At 47.4% G+C, this 23,061-nt stretch overlaps 1 protein-coding gene across 4 annotated transcripts in view; it reads right to left on the bottom strand.

Annotated features, from left to right (window-relative positions):
- The window catches only part of ATXN10 (ataxin 10), a 156,909-nt gene that overhangs the window by 100,836 nt on the left and 33,012 nt on the right, over window positions 1–23,061 (bottom strand). For 3 of the 4 annotated variants that reach the window (XM_017339766.3, XM_002723648.5, XM_051840579.2), the window contains 3 exons: window positions 16,138–16,234; window positions 14,388–14,546; window positions 6,147–6,227 (listed from right to left, as the gene is read on the bottom strand). In XM_017339766.3, the coding sequence (XP_017195255.2) occupies window positions 6,147–6,227; window positions 14,388–14,546; window positions 16,138–16,234 (337 nt within the window). The remainder of the gene's footprint in view (window positions 1–6,146; window positions 6,228–14,387; window positions 14,547–16,137; window positions 16,235–23,061) is intronic. The other variant, XM_017339764.3, reaches the window with a different exon arrangement.

Below are 23,061 nucleotides of genomic sequence, written 5' to 3'. Positions count from 1 at the left end.
CCTAAGTGGTCAAATACATTTTTAAAAAATTATGCTATAAGTTGCCTCCATGAGTATCTGTGTGTAATTAAGAGCACGCAAAAAAAAAAAAAAAAAGGCAAAACCCCACCTCCATTGAAGTCTATCTTTTAATGAAACTGAGGGATTGTTACTCATCCTTCCCTTATTCATCAACAGGAAGCGAACGTCCCAGCAGTGGGCCAGCAGCCTCACAGGAAAGAATCACAGGCACTCAACACGTGTGACCTCACACTGACATCCAAGACAAATGTGACCTTACTGCAGCACTGCGACACAGTCACAGCACAGACTGGAGTCAGACCTCTTGGATCAAAGCCCCAGGATGCCACCGAGCAGCTGTGGGAGCTTGGGCTACCTAACTCTCTTCCCCATGGACATATCAACCCTGCAGGCACAGCGGGCAGGGACCTTCTAGGGCTAATATGACGATTCAATCAATACTCATGAAGTGCCTGAGACAGTAGCTGGCTTATATAACAAGAGCTGTGTGTCAAGTCTGTTAAACATAAAAAAGTTTTCCCTGAGAACATATTCACAATAAAAGCAACACCCAGAGCACAAAAGATGGAGACGGCTCTTAAAGAAACACTGTGCAGATCCAGAATGTGGTAAGTTAGGTGTGGTGAATTTCTGACTTACCAGATATTCTCATACACATGCATTTTGAAAAGCACAGTCTTATCCTAAGAAGCCTCGTCCTCACCAGCTCCTGGAAATGGCCTAGCACTGCCTCCCCGGAGTTCCAGCCTGAGAGCTGGAAGAACTAGCAGATGTCCTGGACAGAGCCACCTCCTGGCTGCCCTCGAATGCTCAACGGGACAGTTCCCCCAAAATGACACTGCAGTCACCTCAGAGATGAAACAGTACTGCAGAAAAGCAGTATCTCAGGGCCAGCGCTGTGGCGCAGCGGGTTAACGCCCTGGCCTGCAGTGTCAGCATCCCATACAGCCGCTGGTTCGAGACCCAGATGCTCCACTTCTGATCCAGCTCTCTGCTATGGCCTGGGAAAGCAGCAAAAGGTGGCCCAAGTCCTTGGGTCTCTGCACCCACGTGGGAGACCCGGAAGAAGCTCCTAGCTCTTGGCTTCGGATTGGCTCAGCTCCATCCATTGCAGCCAATTGGGGAGCGAACCATCGGATGGAAGACCTCTCTCTCTCTCTCTCTCTGCGCCCCTCCCCCCCCGCCTCTCCTCTCTCTGGGTAAATAAATAAATCTTTTTTTTTTTTTTGTTTTTTTTTTTAAGAAAAGCAGTATCTCTTTCTCAAACACTAGTGTGCTGGCAACTTTGGGTTTCTCAGCATTCAGCACACCACAGAAATTCAATGAATAATTTAAAATGAACTGAAGGAAGAGCAAATAGTTTAGCAACAGCATGCTTTAGTTTAGTATTCTCAAAGCTCTTTAGATCAGTAGAAAGAATTCACATCACACACCACCAACATTTGTGATTTACAGGTAACCTACTACTGTCAAACTAGGTATAAACAAACTATTAACAAAGCTTAACTGCTTTCTGGTTTTTTCCATAAATAAATGTAAGAACATGTTATAATATCTTCTTGCCACATCCAACAGTTCGACCCGGCACACCCTACTCAAGACTTCTTCCAGTGGACACTATAAAACGATGGCCAATCACCAACTAAAACCCAGAACTAAAGGAAGTGGGCGGCAGCACCGCTGAGCAGTGCTGCACGCCGGCTGAACAAGAACACTCAGGGAGTGTCGGTGTCTAGGGACTTTTCCCCGGGCCCCAGTGCTCCTCCTAAGCGTACTTCCTGGGTGCAGGAAGCAGCGTTCCATGTCACTGCTTGACACCTTTTCTCCTAGATGATCCATGAAACCACGAAGCAGAGCCAGGCGTGGCCAAGCCAATGGCAGCAAAGACCCAAAAATGGAGAACTTGCACCTCCTGATTTCCACAGTGACGACAAAGCTGCAACCACCAGAGCAGTGTGGCAGTGTGGCAGTGTGGCGGCAGCACAGGAAGACACCTGCAGACCACGGGCCAAGCCGAGAGAAGGCTCAGGAGTAAACGCTCACATGCACAGCCAACGACTTTCTCCTCTTGTCTGATTATTTCACAAGCAGCACCTAACCTGCTGGCATTTTCTCCATCACGGGGAGCCCCTGGCCCGTGAGCCCCATGAGCCCTTCCTGTGTGGGTCACCGCCCAGTCCCCAGGTCAGTTACAGTTCAAAGAAACCCCACACAATGGGAGAACACATCTGCAAATTATGTATCTGATAAGGCATTACTATCCAGGATGTACACAGAACACCTAAAACTCAACAACAGAAGAAACAACCCAATTCAAAATCAAGCACCGGACTTGAGTATACATTTCTCCAAAGCAGATACACGAATGACCAACAATCACTCAGGAAGGTGTTCCACATCTCATCATCAGAGAACACAAATCAAACCACAGTAAGTACCACCTCAAACCCATCGAGAAAGCAGAAAACAGGTGCTGGCAAGGGTGCAGAGGATCTGCAACCGTGCACACTGCTGCGACAACCACTGTGGAAAAAGTACAGAGGCCCTCAAGAAGTTAAAAATGAAATGACTGAATGGTTCTGCAATTCTGCTCATGTTTATACTGAAATCAGGGATAAGATGGTGAATTTTATATTAGAATAAAATGTAAAGAAAGAAAAGCAGCAGCAGTGGCAATGCCCAAATGGAGCGTGGCCATTAAGTAAAGAAATGGGCCTCAACTCCACGGCTCCCAGGGCTTTCACACGGTCTCAAACCATCCACTGTTCTGAATGACTCTGCTGTCTCACCTGGCAACAGAGACACCAGCACAAGATGTGTGACAGCCAGGAGAATGAATGCCTATTCTGTTGCAATACTGATTCTGGTGGGTGTGGAAGACAGTAAACTAGCAAGATTCTTTTAGCAGAAAAGCAAATAATTATAATCACAGATGAGACTATAAAAGGATTTTGCCTATCTGAAGAATCAGAAAGGGGCCAGCACTGTGGCGCAGTGGGTTAATGCCCTGGCCTGAAGCGCCAGCATCCCATATGGGCACTGGTTCATCCCTATGGGTGCCAGTTCCTGTCCCAGCTGTTCCACTTCCAACCCAGCTCCCTGATAATATCCTGGAAAAAGCAACAGTCCTGGCACCCATGTGGAAGATTCCAATAAAGCTCCTGGCTTTGACTTGGCCCTGCCCTGGTCATTATGGCCATCTGGGGAGTGTACCAGTGGATGGAAGACTCCTTCTCTCTCTCCCCCTAACAAATAAATCTTTTTTAAAAAAATTTAAAGTTCATGGAAATGCATTATTATGAAAAATCTATGTGTGAATCTCAAAAATCTTTTGCACCAAAATAAAATCATCTTTTAATTCCACTTCCATGAACTTTGTGAAGTTTCCTCATAAAAGTCCTCATAGACCATATAACTGGGTCCTCTAACAGGCTATGGCATGCTGCTAAAATGACAGGGCAAGATCTGCCCACACAATGGAGTAGCTAACAGAGGAGACAGTAAGGACAAGCAGGACAATCAGACTTCTGGCTGCTACACCCCACACTCACAGCGGTATTGTTCACAATGGCCATGAGTGGAAGCGTCTCCAGTGAACATCACTGGACAAACAGATAAACAAAGCAAAAACACGCAACCACTATTCTACTGTGCACGTGCACGCATACCACATTTACCCAAAAACAAGGAAAGCCCAACACAAGATACAACATGATGAAGCTCAAGGGCATTATGCTGACTAAAATAAGCCAGTTAACAAAGGAATAATGTATGAGTCCACCTTAAATGCGGCACTTAATGTAGTTAAATCCAGAGACGGGAAGGGGAATGGTGGTTTCCATGAGTCCCAGGGGAGGGGAAGAGTTTCCGATTTGTGAGATGACGTGTTCTGGAGAGGACTCGCAGAACAATGCAAACATACTTAACACTAGTAACTCGGGCTTCGCAAGCGATCATGGTCCATTTTAGACTCTGTCTGCTTCACCATAAAGCGTTTTTAAAAGTGGACTGTCAAAGCGGTCAAAGATGGCGTAAGGGCAAACAATTCTGTGACAAATGAGAAAAATCAGTGAGGTACCGAGGTGGTGCAGCCGGCAAGACTAACTGACCACGGGGTGAGCGCCGGGGTGTACCGGGTAAGGCCACCGCCTGCAGTGCTGGCATCAGGGGCACCAGTTCGAGTCCCGGCTGCTCCATTTTCCATCCAGCCTTCTGCTATGGCCTGGGAAGGCAGTGGAAGATGGCCCAAGTGCTTGGGCCCCTGCACCCGCATGGGAGACCTGGAGGAAGCTCCTGGCTCCAGCTGTTGCAGCCATCTGGGGAGTGAACCAGTGGATGGAAGTCTCCCTCCCTCCCTCTCTCTCTGCCTCTCCGTAACTCTCCCTTTCAAATAAAATAAATAAAATCTTAAAAAATAAAAAAGACTTACCAGTGAGAATGAGAAAGTCACAGAGAAGCAGGGGAGAAGTGAGGCTGGTGACACTCAGCCGCCCACCCACACACCCTTCCTCCCTCACAGCCTCACAGAAACACCTCCTGCTGCTGCTGCTGTCCGAGCGCATGCTTCGTGCAAGCACTGCCTGGAGACATGGACACCAGACACTAAAGAGGATCACATCCTCACCCTTGCGGCACGGACAGCTGAACGGCCACGTGCCAGGGCAGCAAGCAGGGAGATAAACGTGCCGACAGCACTACTGTCTTGGGGGAAAAAATGGGGGCAGGGCTTTTGAGCAGAACCACGCATGGAGAAGGAAAGCATTCGTTACAACAGTCTATCGTTCTCACTGACTTGTGCAGTGGAGCTGTTTAACAACAGATCATTCAGTAGAAACACAGAAAACAGTGACTGGTGTTGTGGCACCCACAGGTTCATCCTCCACTTGCAGTATCAGAATACTGGGTCAAGTCCCAGCTGCTCCACTTCAGGTCCAGCTCCCTGCCAATGCAGCTAAGAAGGTAGCTGATGATGGCCCTAGCACTTGGGCCTGCCACCCACATGAGAGAGCCAAACACGTTCCTTGCTGCTCGGTTCAGCTTGGCCCAGACCTGGCTGTTGTGGCCATTTGGGGAGTGAACCAGCAAAGCAGGAGGTGTCTCTCTCTCTCTCTCTCTCTCTCTCTGTAGTACTGCCTTTCAAGTAAGTGAAATCTTAGAAAATATAAACTTGAACACTGAAATACAATCAAACTGTGCATTCTCTTTGTATCCACGTATCCCGCACTGCAAAGCAATTATTAATTTTTGGCATTCTACGTATCATTTCTTTAACATTTAAAAATAGAAACTACAATGAATTATTTTTCTGCAATGAGAGTAAGCATATGCTTGAGGGTACTGAATTTTTAAACGGATTTTAAAAATCCTGAATTTTCCTTTTTTGTTGAATATATTAAAGGAAAAAGGCTACTAAACAAAAGACTACATAGAAAGGAGCACATAAATCTTAACTGCTGGAAACCAAACACAGTGTTAAAGACCACTGTCATAAAAACTGACTACAACCACAAGATTCAAACCACGTTTCTGAATGAATGTTGTCATGTGCCTAAAGCAGTATCTCCAACAATCACAGGGAGAATGCACACTGCTGGAACGAAAAGTATACTCCAAATCATTTTACTCAACCTCCGTATTTTACAAGTCAAAAAAGCAAATCCACACTAGGTGAAAATACATCTGGCTATGGTCACAGAATTACAACACGGCACCGCGCCACTGCACTGCTCCTAGGCTGCGGCTCTTCACACGGCAAGACAGGTACCAACTCCGTGAGCCTGAATCGCCTTTCAGGAAACAACACGCCTAGGACACAGCAGCATGTGAGCACGCCTCAGACAGTAACCATGACATACACTGTGTACACTACTACCATAAATGTCATGCACAAACGTAGCATTTCGTTCTTAACTGACTAATGGCGCCAACCTGGATTCTGCAGCCCTCCCTAACTCACTGTTGTGGCTGAGATGTAATGTTAGCCAGCCATTAAAGCCATCACTGACACAGAAACCTGCACTTACAGACTCTGTGCCAAGTCAGAAACCACACAGCCTTGCAGTCCTGCGCACAGGACTCTCCACATGGAATGCTAAATACTCAAACCACACTGGGCTCGGGGTTACCTTTCTTGATTGCTCAGTTTGGCGTACATGGCTTGTACCAATTCCGGACTTTTCAGAAAGTGGTCTGTAATAATCAAGAGCCTAAGAGGAAAAGAAGAAAACAGTCTGGTTATAGAAACACGGTAAAACACACACAGGCTTGTCCACCTCACAGGTGGAGCTTACACACAACAGCACGGCTTTTTATTGAGCTTTTGAGTTGCTGTGATCTTAAATGTTTTAAGAGGTTCAAATACCACTTTTTTAACCAGTAACTGAAAGGGAGAAAACTCAAAACATTTTTCTCTCATTTTTACTTGTGAAAAATGTAATAAAATTACCCAAACTGACTTGAGTAGAAGGAAAGGTCTACTACAGCTTTTATCTAAGTTAAGAAAGAAAACTTCTTTTGGAAATGAATGTAAAATGAAATTCAGCTACAAGTTCAGGTATAAATGGAAAACACTGTTAGAAGCCTAGTGCTGTAGCTGACCAGAAGAAATGGACATGTCAGAGTTTAATTATTTAAACACATGAAACAATGCAGAGATGAGTACTGGCCTGATTATCCACTCAGCGAGCTCTCAAGTTACCAAGAAAACATCCTCATTGTCAACACTGCACTCATCTGAACTTAGAGATCAACCTCGGGAAGCCCCAAGGCAAAGATTACAGGCACATTTCTTCAAAGCAGCACAGTGACATTTAAAGAGACTGAATAGTATTATTTATTAATTCTGAACCTATTTACCAGCGGCCATCTGAGGCAAGAACTTAGGCACTAAGCAGCACACTGCTTACAATCAAGTTACAGGAGCAGAGCTGACTGTAAAACACTGACACCCGGTCATCATGTGCAAACAGAACACTTCCCCTGCACGACGAGATGAAGCACGTTAGTAACTGCCACAGCACACTCAGTGCATGGAGAAGCAAGGTCTAAACATGTATCTTATTTCTTCTACGACCTTCAAAACAGCTGATGAGTACCCTGATATAAAGTACGTCTAACAGTATGGGAGAATATCAAGAAGTTCAAGCAATATTCCTATTAATTTAGGTAGATCAAGCTACAACAATACAAATCCATGCGTTCCAAGTAGGCACAAAATTGGCATCCTAAACTCTTGCATAATCCAGCTACTTGCAAGTCCATATATTTTCTCCTCAGTGCATTAATTCAGAAACTAAGACTCAAGTCCTGTGTCAGGGCCTACGTGCCAACTAGATCCTCCGAACGGTGGGGAAAGGTGCACACACAGATAGATAATCACCAAAGAGTGTGAGTACAGCACAGGCACACTTCACAGACTATGGAAACAACAAAGGGGACCCAACCAGGAGCAAGAAGATCACAGAGGTCAGAGAGGCGCTGTGTGAGTCCCTGGAGGAAGGGAAGGGGAGAACGTCCAACGGGCAGGGACAGAGGAGAGCTTAGGGAAACAGCGTGCAGGAAAGAACACCGCTGCCCTCAGGGGACCACCAGCAGAGCTTCCAGAGGATTCTGGACCAAAAGCTTGCACCCGAGGCTGGGCGTGCTCCCGGCACACCCTTCAGAAGTGCCTCATCAATCTGTGATTGGCTGGCCTTGCACAAAACATAGGGACATGAAACCCAAATGTCGAGAAACTTCTAACCTAAATCAAGTGCTTCATTTTAGAAATAAGGGAAGACAGAGGCCCACAGAAGTTTAGTGTCTTGGTGAAGAAGGCTCCTTGGTTATCTGAAAAGTCAACAAGCCCCGGTTCCCACTGTCGAGGATTCCTCCTGCGATGTTCTCCCTGCAGCAGCTCGTGCTTTGCCAGAAGGAAGTCCCAGGTGCGCTCAGAGCCAGCTGCCTCCACGACCGTGGTCACGTTCATGCACTCATTCACTAGTGAGTAGACAGTGACATTTGTACCTCAATGTCAGAACAATCATCACTCACACTCATACAAGCAAAAAAAATGTTCAGTGAGAACCTGCTTAGTTGCACCTGGAATTCTTTACTCCATCACCTCAACCCAATGGACAGTGCTGAATGTAAATAACATTAGACACAGACAATGAAATGCCAGTAAGCAGCATTTTCTTAACTCGAGTGGTTAGTTATGCATATATTGTCAATTACATGTTTACATTATCAGCTGCTGAGGTTATTTTTCTAAATGTAATATACTCCTCCATTCACAATGCTGTAAAAAATTATAAGTAAACCCTTCTAACTTACTTACAGAAAGGTTAAACTGTCAACCTTCCCAAAGAATTCACTGCCTTTATTTTCTTCAAATACCTGCCCAAGGGAAACTGAAGATAAGCTTCTTTACAGCAGGAAGAGACTCAACCCTGATGAGTTAGAAAGAACTTACGGACTTTAAATTTGTGATTGGATTATTCTCCTGTAAATTCAGAAATGCTGTGGTAATAATACAAGAAAGGGACAAGGTTCCACTGAACAAATCTAAACACCACAGGGATTTAAAGACTGCAAGCAATGAGCACGTAATGCTGCAACTGTATGAAAAGAAGAACTGCCAAAACACATCTATCAAAGGCAGAAGTGGGAATAAACGGGGTATCAGAGAAACACCTACCTGTCTTGCAAAAAGAAAAAAAAACTATAAATGTGATACTTTAAGTCCTAATCAAAGGTACTTCAAAGGTTCATGGAAAAACAAAATTAAAAAGTAAGTTTTATTTTGGTGCAAAAAATTCTGAAGTCAGTCCATGCAGTTTTCTCACAATATACACTTCGCATGAACTTCCTGAAGGCCATTCGCACTCTGCACCACAATAAACTCACCTTTTAATCACACTTTCCACAGACTTTCTGAAGCCTCCATGTGTTTCACACACACAGGCTGCATCCTCTCCTCCAGGTGCCCAAGGATAAGAGCTTTCCACAGGAAACCTGGCTTCTCTGCCACTGCTCTCCTCCACCCCCAGCCAATGTCAGAAGGGAATTCCTATCTAGTCTTGAAATTCATCAGTTAAATGTGATGACACAAACACTAACATTCACAAATCAAGTGACGCCAAAGCACTGACCACACAGTGTCACACCATTTCTCACAGCGGCTGAAAACCAACACACGTCAAGGCCTCTCTTCCCATCTCTTTCTGTCCCTCATTCTTTCTCACTGATTACTGATTTTACAGTATGTCAGAGCCGGCACTGTGGCACAGCAGGTAAAGCCACGCCTCCGACTCACATCACATACAGGTGCTGGTGCATGCGCTGGCAGCTCCACTCCCTATTCAGCTCCTTGCTAAGGGCCTGGGAAAGCAGCAGAAAATGGCCCAAGTGTTTCAGTCCCTGACAGCCCTGTGGGAGGCCTGGAAGAAGCTCCTGACTTGGCCTGGCAAAGCACTGGTGGCTGCAGACATCTGGGGAGTGAAGCAGTGGATCAAAGATTCTCTCCATCTCTCCCTCCCTCTCTCTATCCTCCTCCCTCTCTCCCCCTCCCCCTTTCTCTAACTCTGAGCACAAAGTTCCAGTGGCTCCACTTCCATCCAGCTCCCAGATAATGTGCCTGGGATAGCAGCAGAGGATGGCCCAACTACCTGGGGCCCTGACACCTTTATGGAACAACTGGATGAAGATCTAGGCTTCAGACTTTGGCCTGGCTCAGTCCTGGCTGTTGCAGCCATTTGGGGAGTTAACCAGCAGATGGAAGATATCTCCCACTCTCTCTACCCTCCCATTATTCTGCCTTTCAAATAAATACAATGAATCTTTAATTGTAAAAAAAAAAAAAAAAGATTCGAAGATGATGTACTTTTTTTCAAAGATTTTTTTTTTTTTTTTTTGAAAGGCAGAGTGGACAGTGAGAGAGAGACAGAGAGAAAGGTCTTCCTTTGCTGTTGGTTCACCCTCCAATGGCCGTCGCAGCCAGCACACCGCGCTGATCCGAAGGCAGGAGCCAGGTACTTATCCTGGTCTCCCATGGGGTGCAGGGCCCAAGCACTTGGGCCATCCTCCACTGCACTCCCGGGATACAGCAGAAAGCTGGCCTGGAAGAGGGGCAACCGGGACAGAATCTGGCGCCCCAACTGGGACTAGAACCCGGTGTGCTGGCGCCGCAGGTAGAGGATTAGCCTATTGAGCCGCGGCGCCAGCCTCAAAGATTTTATTTATTTGAGAGGCAGAGTTACAGATTGAGAGATGGAGGGATGGAGGGATGGAGGGATGGAGGGATGGAGGGATGGAGGGATGGAGGGAGGGAGGGAGGGAGGGGAGAGAGAGAGAGAGAGAGAGAGAAAGGTCTTACATCTGCTGGTTCCCTCCCCAAATGGTCACAACGGCTGGAGCTGTGATAATCCAAAGCCAGGAACTAGAAGCTTCTTCCGCATCTCCCACATGGGTACAGGGGCCCAAGCACTTGGGCCACCTTCCATTGCTTTCCCAGGCCATAAGCTGGGTGTTGGATCAGAACAGGAGCAGCTAAGACTCAAAACAGTGCCTATATGGGATGCTGGTGCCAGAGGTAGAGGCTTAGCCCACTATACCACAGTGCCAGCCCCTAGATTATGTACTTTTATATATACTCTTTTGTCAGCTATAACGTTGGTAAGAGGGAGGGTGGAAAGTGGGTTTATACAATTTTCAGAGATAAGCTCTCATTTTTTCCTTAAATATTTTTTATTTATTTATTTGACAGGTTAGAGTTAGAGAGGGAGAGACAGAGACAGAGGTCTCCCATCCACTGGTTCAATCCCCAAATGGCTATAATAGCTGGAGCTGCGCCAATACGAAGCCAGGAGTCAGGTGCTTCCTCCAGGTCTCCCACGTGGGTGCAGGGTCCTAAGTACTTGGGCCATCCTCTACTGCTTTCCCAGGCCATAGTAGAGAGCTGTACTGGAAAAGGAGCAGCAGGGACACGAACTGGTGCCCATATGAGATGCCTGCACCGCAGGTGGAGGCTTAGACCATTGCATCACAGCACCAGCCCCGATTTCATATTTTAACGGTGAAAAATAACAATCCTATTGTAAATCTTTGGATATTCTGTGTTCTCACTGTTTGTTTACCAAATGCAGAGTTCCTCTTATACAAATTATGAGGGCAGTTTAAAAAGCTCAAGGAGGGGCCAGCGCTATGGGGGTAGGAGTCTTTCAAGCCACCGCCTACAGTGTTGGCATCCCATATGGGTGCCAGTTTAAGTCCTGGCTTCTCCACTTCCCTCCGAGCTCTCTGCTATGGCCTGGGAAAGCAGTGGAAGATGGCCCAAGTCCTTGGGCCCCTGCACCCTCACTGGAAACCTCGAAGAAGCTCCTGGCTCCTGGCTTCGGATGGGCACAGCTCCAGCTGTTACAGCCATCTGGGGAATGAACCAGTGGATGGAAGACCTCTTTCTCTCTCTCTGCCTCTCCTTCTCCCTCTGTAACTCTGCCTTTCAAATAAAATAAATAAATCCTTTAAAAAAAAAAAATGTTCAAGGAAAGAACCCAGTGCTGTGACACAGCAGGTGAGACCACCACCTGGGATGCAGGCATCCCCTATGGGCACTGGTTGGAGGCTCAGCTGCTCCACTCCCATCCAGCTCCCTGCTAATGCACCTGGGAAAGCAAGGGAAGATGGCCCAAGTTTCTGGGCCCCTACCACCCACATAGGAGACCACACAAAGCCCCTGGCTCCTGGCTTCAGTCTGGCCCAGGATGAGCTGCTGAGGCCATTTAGAGACTAAACTCGCAGATGGAAGATCGATCTCTCTCTCTGCCTCTTCTCCCTCTGTAACTCTGCCTTTCAAATAAATAAATCTTAACAAAAAATTCAAGGGAAAATGAGATTAAGATATGTTTAATGGGGCCAGTGCTGCAGCACAGTAGGTTAATCCTCCACCTGCAGTGCCAGCATCCCATAGGGCCCTGGTTCAAGTCCCAGCTGCTCCACTTCTGATCCAGCTCTCTGCTGTAGCCTGGGAAAGCAGAAGAAGGTGGCTCAAGTCCTTGGGCCCCTGCACCCAAGTGGGAGATGCAGAAGAAGCTCCTGGCTCCTGGTTTTGGGTTGGTGCAGCTCTGGCCATTTGGGGAGTGAACCAGCAGAGGAAAGACCTATCCTCCTCTCTCACTCTCTCTCCCTCTCCCTCTCTACCCCTCCTTCTCTCTGTGTAACTCTGACTTTCCAATAAATAAATAAAGTCTTAAAAAATTATATTAAAAAAAACCACCAATGAGACAAAGAGGAAATCCTAAGGAAAATCACAATATAATCTGAGATAAAAATGAAAGCACAGTACGCTAGCATTTATGAAATAGTAACTTACGGACTAGCTGCTCTACTTCCCCTCAGCTCCCTGCTAATGTGCCTGGGACACCAACAGAAGATGGCCTGAGTGCTTGGGTCCCTGCTACTAACATCGGAGACCCAAACAGAGTTCCAAGTTCCTGGCTTTGGCCTGGCTCAGCCCCAGCCACTGTGACCATTTAGGGAAAAAAAATCCAAAAGCATCACAAAAATACTGAAAGAACTGATAAACGAGATGAGCAAGGTTGAAGGATGCAAATGAAGCGCACAGACCAACGATGCCCTACTCCCCAGCAGCACGTAATCCAAAACAGCCACGCCGACAGCTCCATCAGCAACAGCACAAGAACACTTACATCAAACTAAACTGGACACGTAAAACTTACACATTAAAACTACAAAATCACTGTAGAAATTACAGAAAGCCCAAATCTAAGGAAAGATACCTCCTATTCATGGGCTGGAAAACAATCCAGTGAGGATGGCACTCCTCCCAATTATCTGCAGATTCAAGCAATCACTACCAAAATTCCAGCTGTTTTGTTCTAAATAAAATGAAAAGATGATCCTAAAACTAATCATGGAAATGCAGAGGACCGAAAAACCATCTCGAAAAGTTAGAACAGAGCCAGGAACTCCTCCTCCCTAACGTGCAGGCTTTCTGTCAAGGTACAGCACGCAACAATGCAGCAGTAGCTCAACGGAGGAAACAGACTGAGCAACAGTCACAGAGAAGCACAGCCGGGCCAGTGCTGTGGTACAAGGGTAAGCCGCCAACCACAGCTGGTCCCTTAGGAGTTCAGGTCCAAGTCCTGGCTCCTGCACTTCTGACCCAGCTCCCTGCTAACGCACCTGGGAAAGCAGCAGCTGATGACCCTAGTGCTTGGGCCCTGCACCCACATGGGAGACCGAATGGAGTTCCAGGCTCCTGATTTCAGCCTGGCGCAGTCCCAGTCATTGTGCCCGCTTGGGAAGTGAACCAGTGATGACGATCTCTCTCCCCCGCCCCCTTCTCTCTGTCTCTCTATAAATGATATAGATATCTGCCTTTCAAATAAATATTAAAAAACACACAAAAAAAACTCCCTGAGCAGAACCTCAGAGACCTGTGAACAGACTGACTCCACGTTTGCGCCCTCAGAGGACACACAGGGCAGGGCAGGATCCCACCGCACAGACCGGCTCTGCAGCAGAACGTGGAGGCCGCAGGTCCAGGCCTGAACAGCAGCTACCTGAGGCCCTCCTGGAACCCAGGAAGGGATTCTCTTCTGCAGCACTAGCTCCCCACGCAGGCTGCTTCTGATGGGGTGAGCCTCTGCCCTCAGAGCATACAGCAAGCAGCTCTCGTGCACGTTCAACCACCCAGGCCCTGCGGGGGTGTGGACAAGGGGTGCTGGGGGCTGGCCCCTTTGGCTTCTCTTCTTTGTCCCTGTGAGTGACAGGCTCTAAACCTAAAAGGGGGTTGTTGTTTCTTGTAGCTTCACCGGGCACGCTTGGCTTGTCTGTGTGCTTGACGTGGTGTCTCAGAATCAGAGGACTAAAGAAAGTGAGGTAGAAAGAAGTATACAAGGAAGGAGCCGCTGAAAACGCCTAAATTTGGCACAAGGTGTAAAGCTATAGATTCAAGGGGTTCAGACGCCCACAACCAACAGGCCCAAAGAAGCCGACGCACACACGATGAACTTCTGAAAGGCCTGACACTGTAGCAGGGAGCCAGGTGCGTCGCCGCACTGCACCTGCACAGATGCCCACGACACAGTCCAACCTCTCATCTCTGCCGAACAGTCCCCAGGCCCAGACACCCTCACACACGGGATTTTCATACACCAAGAACACCCCTCCCCTTCGTGACTACCTTTTCCCTCAAGGCCCAACTCAAAACTCTTTCTCCACATCTCCTATAAGTTCTGCAGGTGCTGCCCAGAGAATCTGCTACCTGTGTGAACACGTGGTTCTATTATCAGGATTCCAGTCTTACTTAAAACCTCTGCAGTCAGGCTGTCCTTAAGCAATCAAACTCCTAACGAGATACTTACGGCCATTCTGATTCAGGCTGCTTTTGGTGAGCTTCTATGACATTTATCGCGATATTGAGGTTTTCTTCCAGTTCTTTTATTCTTCCGGGATTAAGGGAGGTGAACAAAATCATTGAAGAATAGGCAACAATTTTTTTGTCTGGATGATTTAAGCAAGAGCTTCCACAGAAAGAAATAAGATTGTCAGACCAATTAGCAATATGGTAAAATATGATCATAACATAAGTAATAGCACTCCCATTAGCAAATTCAGTATCTACTAAGTTAAGAATTAGAAACAAGCACATCATTTTATTAATCTATATTTTAAACAAGTACATTATTTCTATATTAAAATTTCAGTTGACTCAAGGCTGAGAAGCAAAGCAAGTAACAGACAGTAAGACAAATGTCCGTTCTTCTTAGAACAGGCATGTAATGATACTTCAAAGACGGAAGCATTCCTCCTACAGTCATGCGGGACAGCACGTCTAAGTGACACGAGCACAGCGGCAAGACTCTGGAATCACGAGTCTGTGACTTCCGGCTCATCACCTATCAGGGCGTGGCTGTGGGCAGTCACTAAGGACTGTCAATCACGTCGTGTGCTTGTTTTCTCCCTTTGATCTTCCTAGTGCTCCTTTGTTGGAAGCATTATCTATATGTCACAGTTAGTGTGTTAACTGCACTTGCCCAATGGCACGAAGCCAGTAACCGCCAAAACTCGAATTCAAATTTGGTTGTGTGTCTCACAAAAACAAAAAGAGCACAGTCACATGACCTCTTCAGAAACATTTTCTCTTTAAAAAATGAAGCAAAGAGCTGGCGCCGCGGCTCACTAGGCTAATCCTCTGCCTTGCGGCGCCGGCACCCCGGGTTCTAGTCCCGGTCGGGGCGCCGGATTCTGTCCCGGTTGCCCCTCTTCCAGGCCAGCTCTCTGCTGTGGCCCGGGAGTGCAGTGGAGGATAGCTCAAGTGCTTGGGCCCTGCACCCCATGGGAGACCAGGATAAGTACCTGGCTCCTGCCATCGGATCAGCACGGTGTGCCGGCCGCAGTGCGCCGGCCACGGCGGCCATTGGAGGGTGAACCAACAGCAAAGGAAGACCTTTCTCTCTGTCTCTCTCTCACTGTCCACTCTGCCTGTCAAAAAAAATAATAATAAAAAAAGAAGCAAAGAGAGCAGTGTCGGGGTGCAGCAGGCTGAGTCAGATGTCTCAACACCAGCATGCCCTATCAGAATGCCAGTCTAAGTCCCAGCTGCTCCACTTCCGATTCAGCTCCCTGCTAAAGCTTCTGGGACAGCCATCAAAGATGGCCCCAGTGCTTGGGCCCCCGCACTCACGGGGAAGAGGCAGTTGCAGCTATCTGAGGAGTGAACAGCAGATGGGAGATCCTCCTTCCGTCTCTCCCCCTCTCTCTGTAAACCTGCCTTTCAAATAGTCTTTGAAAAAAATAAATCTTTAGAAAAAATGCAATACAAGAGAAGAACTCTGACTATCTCACAGGCCTGACACCACAAGGTAAATGCAGAGAGGAAATTATCAAGGCTTCTCTGATGGTCCAAACTCTTTCACAGGCCACTCCTGCTTTCCTACCACACTCTGGATTCACCGACGCCGAGTGGTTCCTCCACCACCTGCCACAACCAACCGAGAAGAACTCCTCTCCTGAATTCTATTACCACAGGTAGCTTCTCCTCTTTTGAAGGTCACATAAAAGTCACATAAACAATCTTTCCATAGTCAGAAAACTTTTTCTCAGTACACTCACATAAAGAGTTCTGGGAAAGCATGCATCCAAACAACAGCCTGGGAATCTTCGTTCCGTGAGGCAATGTTGCCTAAAAACTGTAGGCCACAGCGGAAAGCTAAGAACATAAAAGTAAAAAAGACAGACATATATTTAAACATAATAAACACATTTGATCAAGAAAAATCCTCCGTTATTAAGTAGGAAGTTTTTCTTTCTTTTATACATAAAGATTTATTTTATTTATTTCACAGGTGGAGTTACAGAGAGAAAGGGGTAAGAGACAGATCTTCCATCCACTGTTTCACTCCCCAGTCATAATAGCTGTGATAGCCAGGGCTGGGTCGGGCCAAAGTTCAGAGCCAGGAGCTTCACTGGGTCTCCCAGGTGGGTGCAGAAGTCCAAGCATTTGGGCCATTTTCCACTGCTTTCCCAGGTGCACTTGCAGGGAGCTGGATCACAGTGTAGTAGCCAGCACTCATAGGATCACAGCACCCCTAGGATTATGGCATCACAGGCAGAGTTTTAACTCACAACATCACAATGCCAGCCGTTAGTTTCTCTGAAATATAAAAGTCTTGCTCCACAAAGAAACCTGGGAATAAATTAATATGACTTGCCAAACAATACACTCTAAAAAATTAACTAACTTCTTCAAGAAGATTCTAATTAGACACAAAAACACCTGTAATTACATTAACTGTCCCCGGAATATGTGCTCCAAGACAAGACAGTTACAGGGTGTAGCACTGTGGCTCAGTAGGTAAAGCCTCCACCTCCAACTCCAGCATCCCATGTGGGCTCCAGGTTGAGTTCAGCTGTTCTGCTTCTGATCCAGCTCCCTGCCAGTACACCTGGGAAGGCAGCAGAGAATGGCCCAAGTGCTTGGGCCCCTGCACCCACATGGGAGACCCAGAGGGGGTTTTGGTCCAGCCTACCTCCAGCCACTGTGATCATCTGGGGAGTGAACAAGCAGATGGAAGATCCCTGACTCTTTCTCTCTCTGTAACTCAGACTTTCAAATAAACAAATAAATCTTTTTTTAAAAAAAAGTTACAATTAGACTGAATTTTTAAACCTTTAATTATATACTATTTAAAACATATATATAAAAACCATAAAGTTACAGAAATACAAGAATTAAAAGAATGGTAAAAGATGTACCCGGCAAATGCTAGCCAAAAAGAGGAAGTCACAGACCCCTTAAAACCAGACAGAATAAACTGAAACAAAAAAAATCATTAATTTCTTTTAAAAAGCCATTATAGAATGATTTAATCCACCAGAAAGACATGACAATTTTAAGTACTTTGAACCTAACAACATGGCTTCAGATCCTACAGAAGAAAAACTGGAAGAAGTCTAAGACTAAAGAGAGGCCGGCACAGCGGCTCACTAGGCTAATCCTCCGCCTGTGGCGCTGGCACCCAGATTCTAGTCCAGGTCGGGGCGCCGGATTCTGTCCCAGTTGCCCCTCTTCCAGGCCCGCTCTCTGCTATGGCCCGGGAGGGCAGTAAAGGATGGCCCAAGTCCTTGGGCTCTGCACCCGCACAGGAGACCAGGAAAAGCACCTGGCTCCTAGCTTCGGATCAGCGCTGTGCACCGGCCGTAGCGCGCTGACCAGAGCAGCCACTGAGGGGTGAACCAACGGCAAAGGAAGACCTTTCTCTCTGTCTCTCTCTCTCTCTCTCACTGTCCACTCTACCTGTCAAAAAAATAAAAATAAAAAAGACTAAAGAGAGCAAGCAATTCACTATTACATAGGGCAAGGACATACACTGTTCTCGGGATGGAGGGAGTGGGGGTCTCTGGCCTAGCAGTCAAGACCTAAGTTGAGACACCCACACCCCGTTTCACAGCCTGATTTCAATATTCAGCTCCTGCTTTTGACTCTAGCTTCCTGGTAATTCAGACCCTTGGAGGCTGCAGTGATGGCTCAAACAACTAGGTTCCTGCCACCCACATGAGAGACCCACGTGGCATTCTAGGTTTCTGGCTTTGGCCTGGCCCAGACTCGGCTTTTGCATTCTGGGAGTGAAGCAGTGAATGGAAGTACTCCCTCTCTCTTCCTCCCCTACCTTCCCTTCTCTCTTCTGTCACTTGTGCTTTCAAATAACTTTTTTTTTTTTTTTTTTTGGACAGGTAGAGTTATAGACAGCGAGAGAGACAGAGAGAAAGGTCTTCTTTCCGTTGGTTCACTCCCCAAATGGCCACTACGGCCCGTGCTGTGCTGATCCGAAGCCAGGAGCCAGGTGCTTCTTCCTGGTCTCCCATATGGGTGCAGAGGCCCAAGCACTTGGGCCATCCTCCACTGCCCTCCCAGGCCACAGCAGAGAGCTGGACTGGAAGAGGAGCAACCGGGACTAGAACCCAGCACCCATTTGGGATGCCGGCACCTCAGGCAGAGGATTAACCAAGTGAGCCATGGTGCCATCCCTCAAATAACTTTTTAAAAATCTATGAGTTGGGTACTTTCATTCTCATTCTAGAAACCAGGATGCAGGACAGTAAGTAATTTGCCCAAAGTTCCTAATTTCAAATATCAAAATTCTGGCAACATCCTTATAATTCAATCAACTTAATGTGGTGAGACGTTGCAGAATATGATTCTTTTAAAGATTATTTATTTATTTGAAAATCAGTTACACAGAGAGAGAAGGAAAGTCAGAAAGAGGTCTTCCATTTGCTGGTTCACTCCCCAATTGGCCACAACAGCCAGAGCTGTGCTGTTCTGAAGCCAGGAGCCAGGAGCTTCTTCCAGGTTTCTCACGTGGGTGCAAGAGCCCAAGGATTTGGGCCATCTTCCACCACTATCCCAGGCCGTAGCAGAGAGCTGGATCAGAAGTGAAGCAGCCTGGTCTCGAACCGGCGCCAATATGGGATGCCGGCACTGCAGGTGGCGGCTTTACCCACTACGCCACAGCACCGGCACCAGAAGAATATGATTAGCAAAAAAGGAAAATGTGTTTAAAACCTGGATCAGCCAGTTCTGTGGCATAGCAGGTAAAGCCGCAGCCTGCAGTATGGGCATTCCATATGGGCGCCGGTTCGAGACCCAGCTATTCCACTTGTGATCCAGCACTCTCTAATATGGCCTGGGAAGGTAGTGGAAGATGGCCCAAGTCCTTGGGCCCCTGCACCCAGATGGGAGACCCAGAGAAAGCTCCTGGCTCCTGGCTCCTGCCTTCAGACTGGCGCAGCTCCGGCCGTTGCAGCCAATTGGAGAGTGAACCAGCAGATGAAAGACCCCCCCCAATATGTGCATGTGTATGTGTGTGTGTGTGTAACTATGACCTTCAAATAAATAAATAAATACTATTTTTATAAAGGGGGGGGCACGGCGCTGTGGCGCAGCGGGTTAACGCCCTGGCCTGAAGCACTGGCACCCCCTACTAGCGTTGGTTCTAGTCCTAGCTGCTCCTCTTCCGATCTAGCTCTCTGAAATGGCCTGGGAAAGCAGTAGAAGATGGCCCAAGTCCTTGGGCCCCTGCACCCACATGGGAGACCCGGAAGAAGCTCCTGGCTTCAGATCGGCACACCTCCAGCCGTTGCAGCCAATTGGGGAATGAACCATCGGATGGAAGACCTCTCTCTCTCTCTCTCTCTCTCTCTCTCTCTCTCCTTCTTTCTGTGTAACTCTGACGTTCAAGTAAATAAATAAATGCAATCCAAACACCTGCTGCTGCCTCCCAGGCTCTGTACTGCAGGAAGCTGGGAGTCAAACCCAGGCACTCCTACACGGAACGAGGGCGTCTAACTGCCAAACAAAACACCCACTCCTGAAGGCCGTTTTACCATGAGGAAAGCAAAATTTCTAAGTGGGGCAGCCACTGAGCTGAGGTAACAGCATCCCACCCCAGAGTAGCAGGGTTCGGATGCTGCCTTCAGCTGCTCTAACACAGAGCCTGGAAGGGAGGCTGACAGTTCACGTGATGGGGTCTCCGCCATCCACATGAGGACATGAGAAAACTGCACAGAGCTCCACCCTGCCAGCTTCGGCTGCCCAGCCTCAGCAGCTGCAGCATTTCAAGAGTGAACCAGGGAATGAGAGCCCACTGGATCTCTCTCTCATCACTAACAAATAAGTTATTTTTTTTAAATACTATCCTCTTTTTTTTTTTTTTTTTTTTTTTGACAGGCAGAGTGGACAGTAAGAGAGAGAGACAGAGAGAAAGGTCTTCCTTTGCCGTTGGTTCACCTTCCAATGGCCGCCGCGGCCAGCGCGCTGCGGCCGGCGCACCGCGCTGATCCGATGGCAGGAGCCAGGAGCCAGGTGCTTTTCCTGGTCTCCCATGGGGTGCAGGGCCCAAGCACCTGGGCCATCCTCCACTGCACTCCCTGGCCACAGCAGAGGGCTGGCCTGGAAGAGGGGCAACCGGGACAGAATCCGGCGCCTCGACCGGGACTAGAACCTGGTGTGCCGGCGCCGCTAGGCGGAGGATTAGCCTAGTGAGCCGCGGCGCCGGCCCAATACTATCCTCATTTTACAAAGACTAAACCAAGGATCACCCAAGGTCACAGAGCCCGTAAGTGGTAGAACAGGACTGCCAAAAACAAGAGATAACTTCTCCAGGGCAGGAATCAGGCTAATCAGGGAAGGTAAAATGAACAGAAGGATCTGTGCTGAAATTCAAGGCTTTGTCTCACTGAAAGCATTCCCTCCAGAAAGCCAGCAGGAAGACATTTTCCCGAGCAAGCTGCCGGTTAAGCCTCTTCCACGCCCCAGACTGCTCAGCACTGAGTTCCTGCCCTCGGTCCTCAAGTCTCCCGGGAACTGAGCCTTCCCTTTAAGCCCTGGCGCCTAATGCCTGGCTGCCTGCTTCACCGTCTCCAGGGCAGGACAGAAAGGGTACGGAGTGTGGCGTACCTGCACCACTCACGCAACCACAGCAGCTCAACACCTGGTGGTCAAGGAAAAGTTGTAAATGGTGGCCAAAGACCAAAACACTGAATGAACTTCAGACATATGCAAATAACTGCTTGAGTATTTTAATCTGTAATGAAGCTGGAGAAGAAACTGCAAGTACACAAGCACATACCCATACACACAAATACGGAAAAATGACATCCACAAAGAAATCAACTTTTTGTCCTCGAATAGCCTGCATGAACAGTGATGATTACCTTTTCTCTTCTAGTTTTTTTCTTTTTTAACATTTTATTTATTTGAAAGGCAACGTTACAGAGAGAGAGAGAGGGAGAGAGAAGTCTTCCATCAGCTGGTTCACTCCCCAAATGGCTACAATGGCCAGAGCTGGGCTGATCTGAAGCCAGGAGCTTCTTCTGGGTCTCCCACAAGGGTGCAGGGGCCAAGGATTTGGGCCATCCTCCACTGCTTTCCCAGGCCACAGCAGGGAGCTGGATTGGAATTGGAGGAGCCAGAACTCGAACCAACGCCCATATGGGATGCCAGTAATGCAGGCGGCGGCTTTACCCGCTACGCCACGACACCACAGCACCAGGCCCCCCTCTTTCTAGTCTCTGAGTTTTATTTTTTAAATAGTCAGTAATGAACTTAGATGTTCATAAAAGAAAATGTTACCTTTTTTTTTTTTTTCAGATAAGTCATAGTTTTTAAAGAAAGCCTACAGCATAAGTGTGTCTGAAAGCCAGCTGGGGCCGACACTGCGGCACACTGTGTTAAGCCACTGCCTGCAATACAAGCAGCAGTTCCGTCTCCACTGCTCCACTTTCGATTCAGCTCCCTGCCGACGTGCCTCAGGAAGCACAGGTATTTGGGCCTCTGCCACCCATGTGGGAGACCGAGGGCCTGGCCAGCCCCTGGATGATGTGGCCATCTGGGTAATAAACCAATAGATGGAAGATCTTTATCTTTCTCCCTCTGTCGCTGCCTTTCAAATAAATAATATAAATCTTGAAAAAAAAAAAGTCAACTGACCCAGCAGCAATTCACCGGACAGCTAAAACTTAACACAATTCTGGAAAGGAAAAGGTTTAATGTATAATAGACACAGGAAAAAACTCCAGACAAGCATAAAAGACAGTTCACTCTAACCAACAGCTTATCAACTGATCATAAACACTGCAAAGGTTACAAGGCCCCCAAAAATCTCAGCATTATTTTTACAGATTAGGAAAGAATGAAAGCCAAAAACAACACCAATAACTCAATTAAAATAACTCATGCTTGTGTTTACATAAAATTTGATGAGCATAATATATTCACCATACTACTGTAATTATTCCCTGAACTAATACCCTAAATATTATTTTGACAACGTAATTACAGTTCTTAGCTCAAGAGTGGTGAAAGAAAGAAAGAGAGAGAGAGAAAGAGAGAGAGGAAGAGGGGAAGAGGGGAAGAGGAGAGGGAGGGAAGGAGGGAGGGAGGGAAGCAGGGAGGAAAAAAAGCTAACCTGGCACAGATGCTTTGCCAAACCCTCCCGAAGAACAAGGTTCTCACCGGGAGAGTCAAGAGGGCAAGGCTCTTTATCAGAAAGCAGAATATTTTTCTTTACTTGTATTGGGTTTGAACTAACACACTATAAAAAATGTTAAGTCTCGTTGCTGAATTCAAGTTTCAATGTCAAATTGCAATTAAAATTGAGTAATTTCACCAGTTGTTTTCAAGAAGGTGGAAAGAAATATCACTAAATCTCCATTTTCCTTCTTGCCTCAGTAATATCCTTTCTTTCTTTTAAAAAAAAAATTTATTTCTTTGAAAGTCAAGAGTTAGAGAGAGAGAGAGAGAGAATGTCCTCCATCCACTAGCTCACTTCCCAAACGCACGTCCAGAGCTGAGCCGATCCGAAGCCAGAAGCCAGGAGTGTCTTCCAGGTCTCCCATGCAGGTGCAGGGGCCCAAGCACTTGGGCCATCCTCCACTGCTTTCCCAGGCCATAGCAGAGAGCTGAATTGGAAGTGGAGCAGCTGGGACTCGAACTGGTGCCCACATGGGATGCCGGCACCGCAGGCAGCAGCTTTA

This window comes from Oryctolagus cuniculus, chromosome 11 (genome assembly GCF_964237555.1).
Source record: "Oryctolagus cuniculus chromosome 11, mOryCun1.1, whole genome shotgun sequence".
NCBI classification, from domain to species: Eukaryota; Metazoa; Chordata; class Mammalia; order Lagomorpha; family Leporidae; genus Oryctolagus; species Oryctolagus cuniculus.
This window is presented reverse-complemented; position numbering and strand designations above follow the sequence as displayed.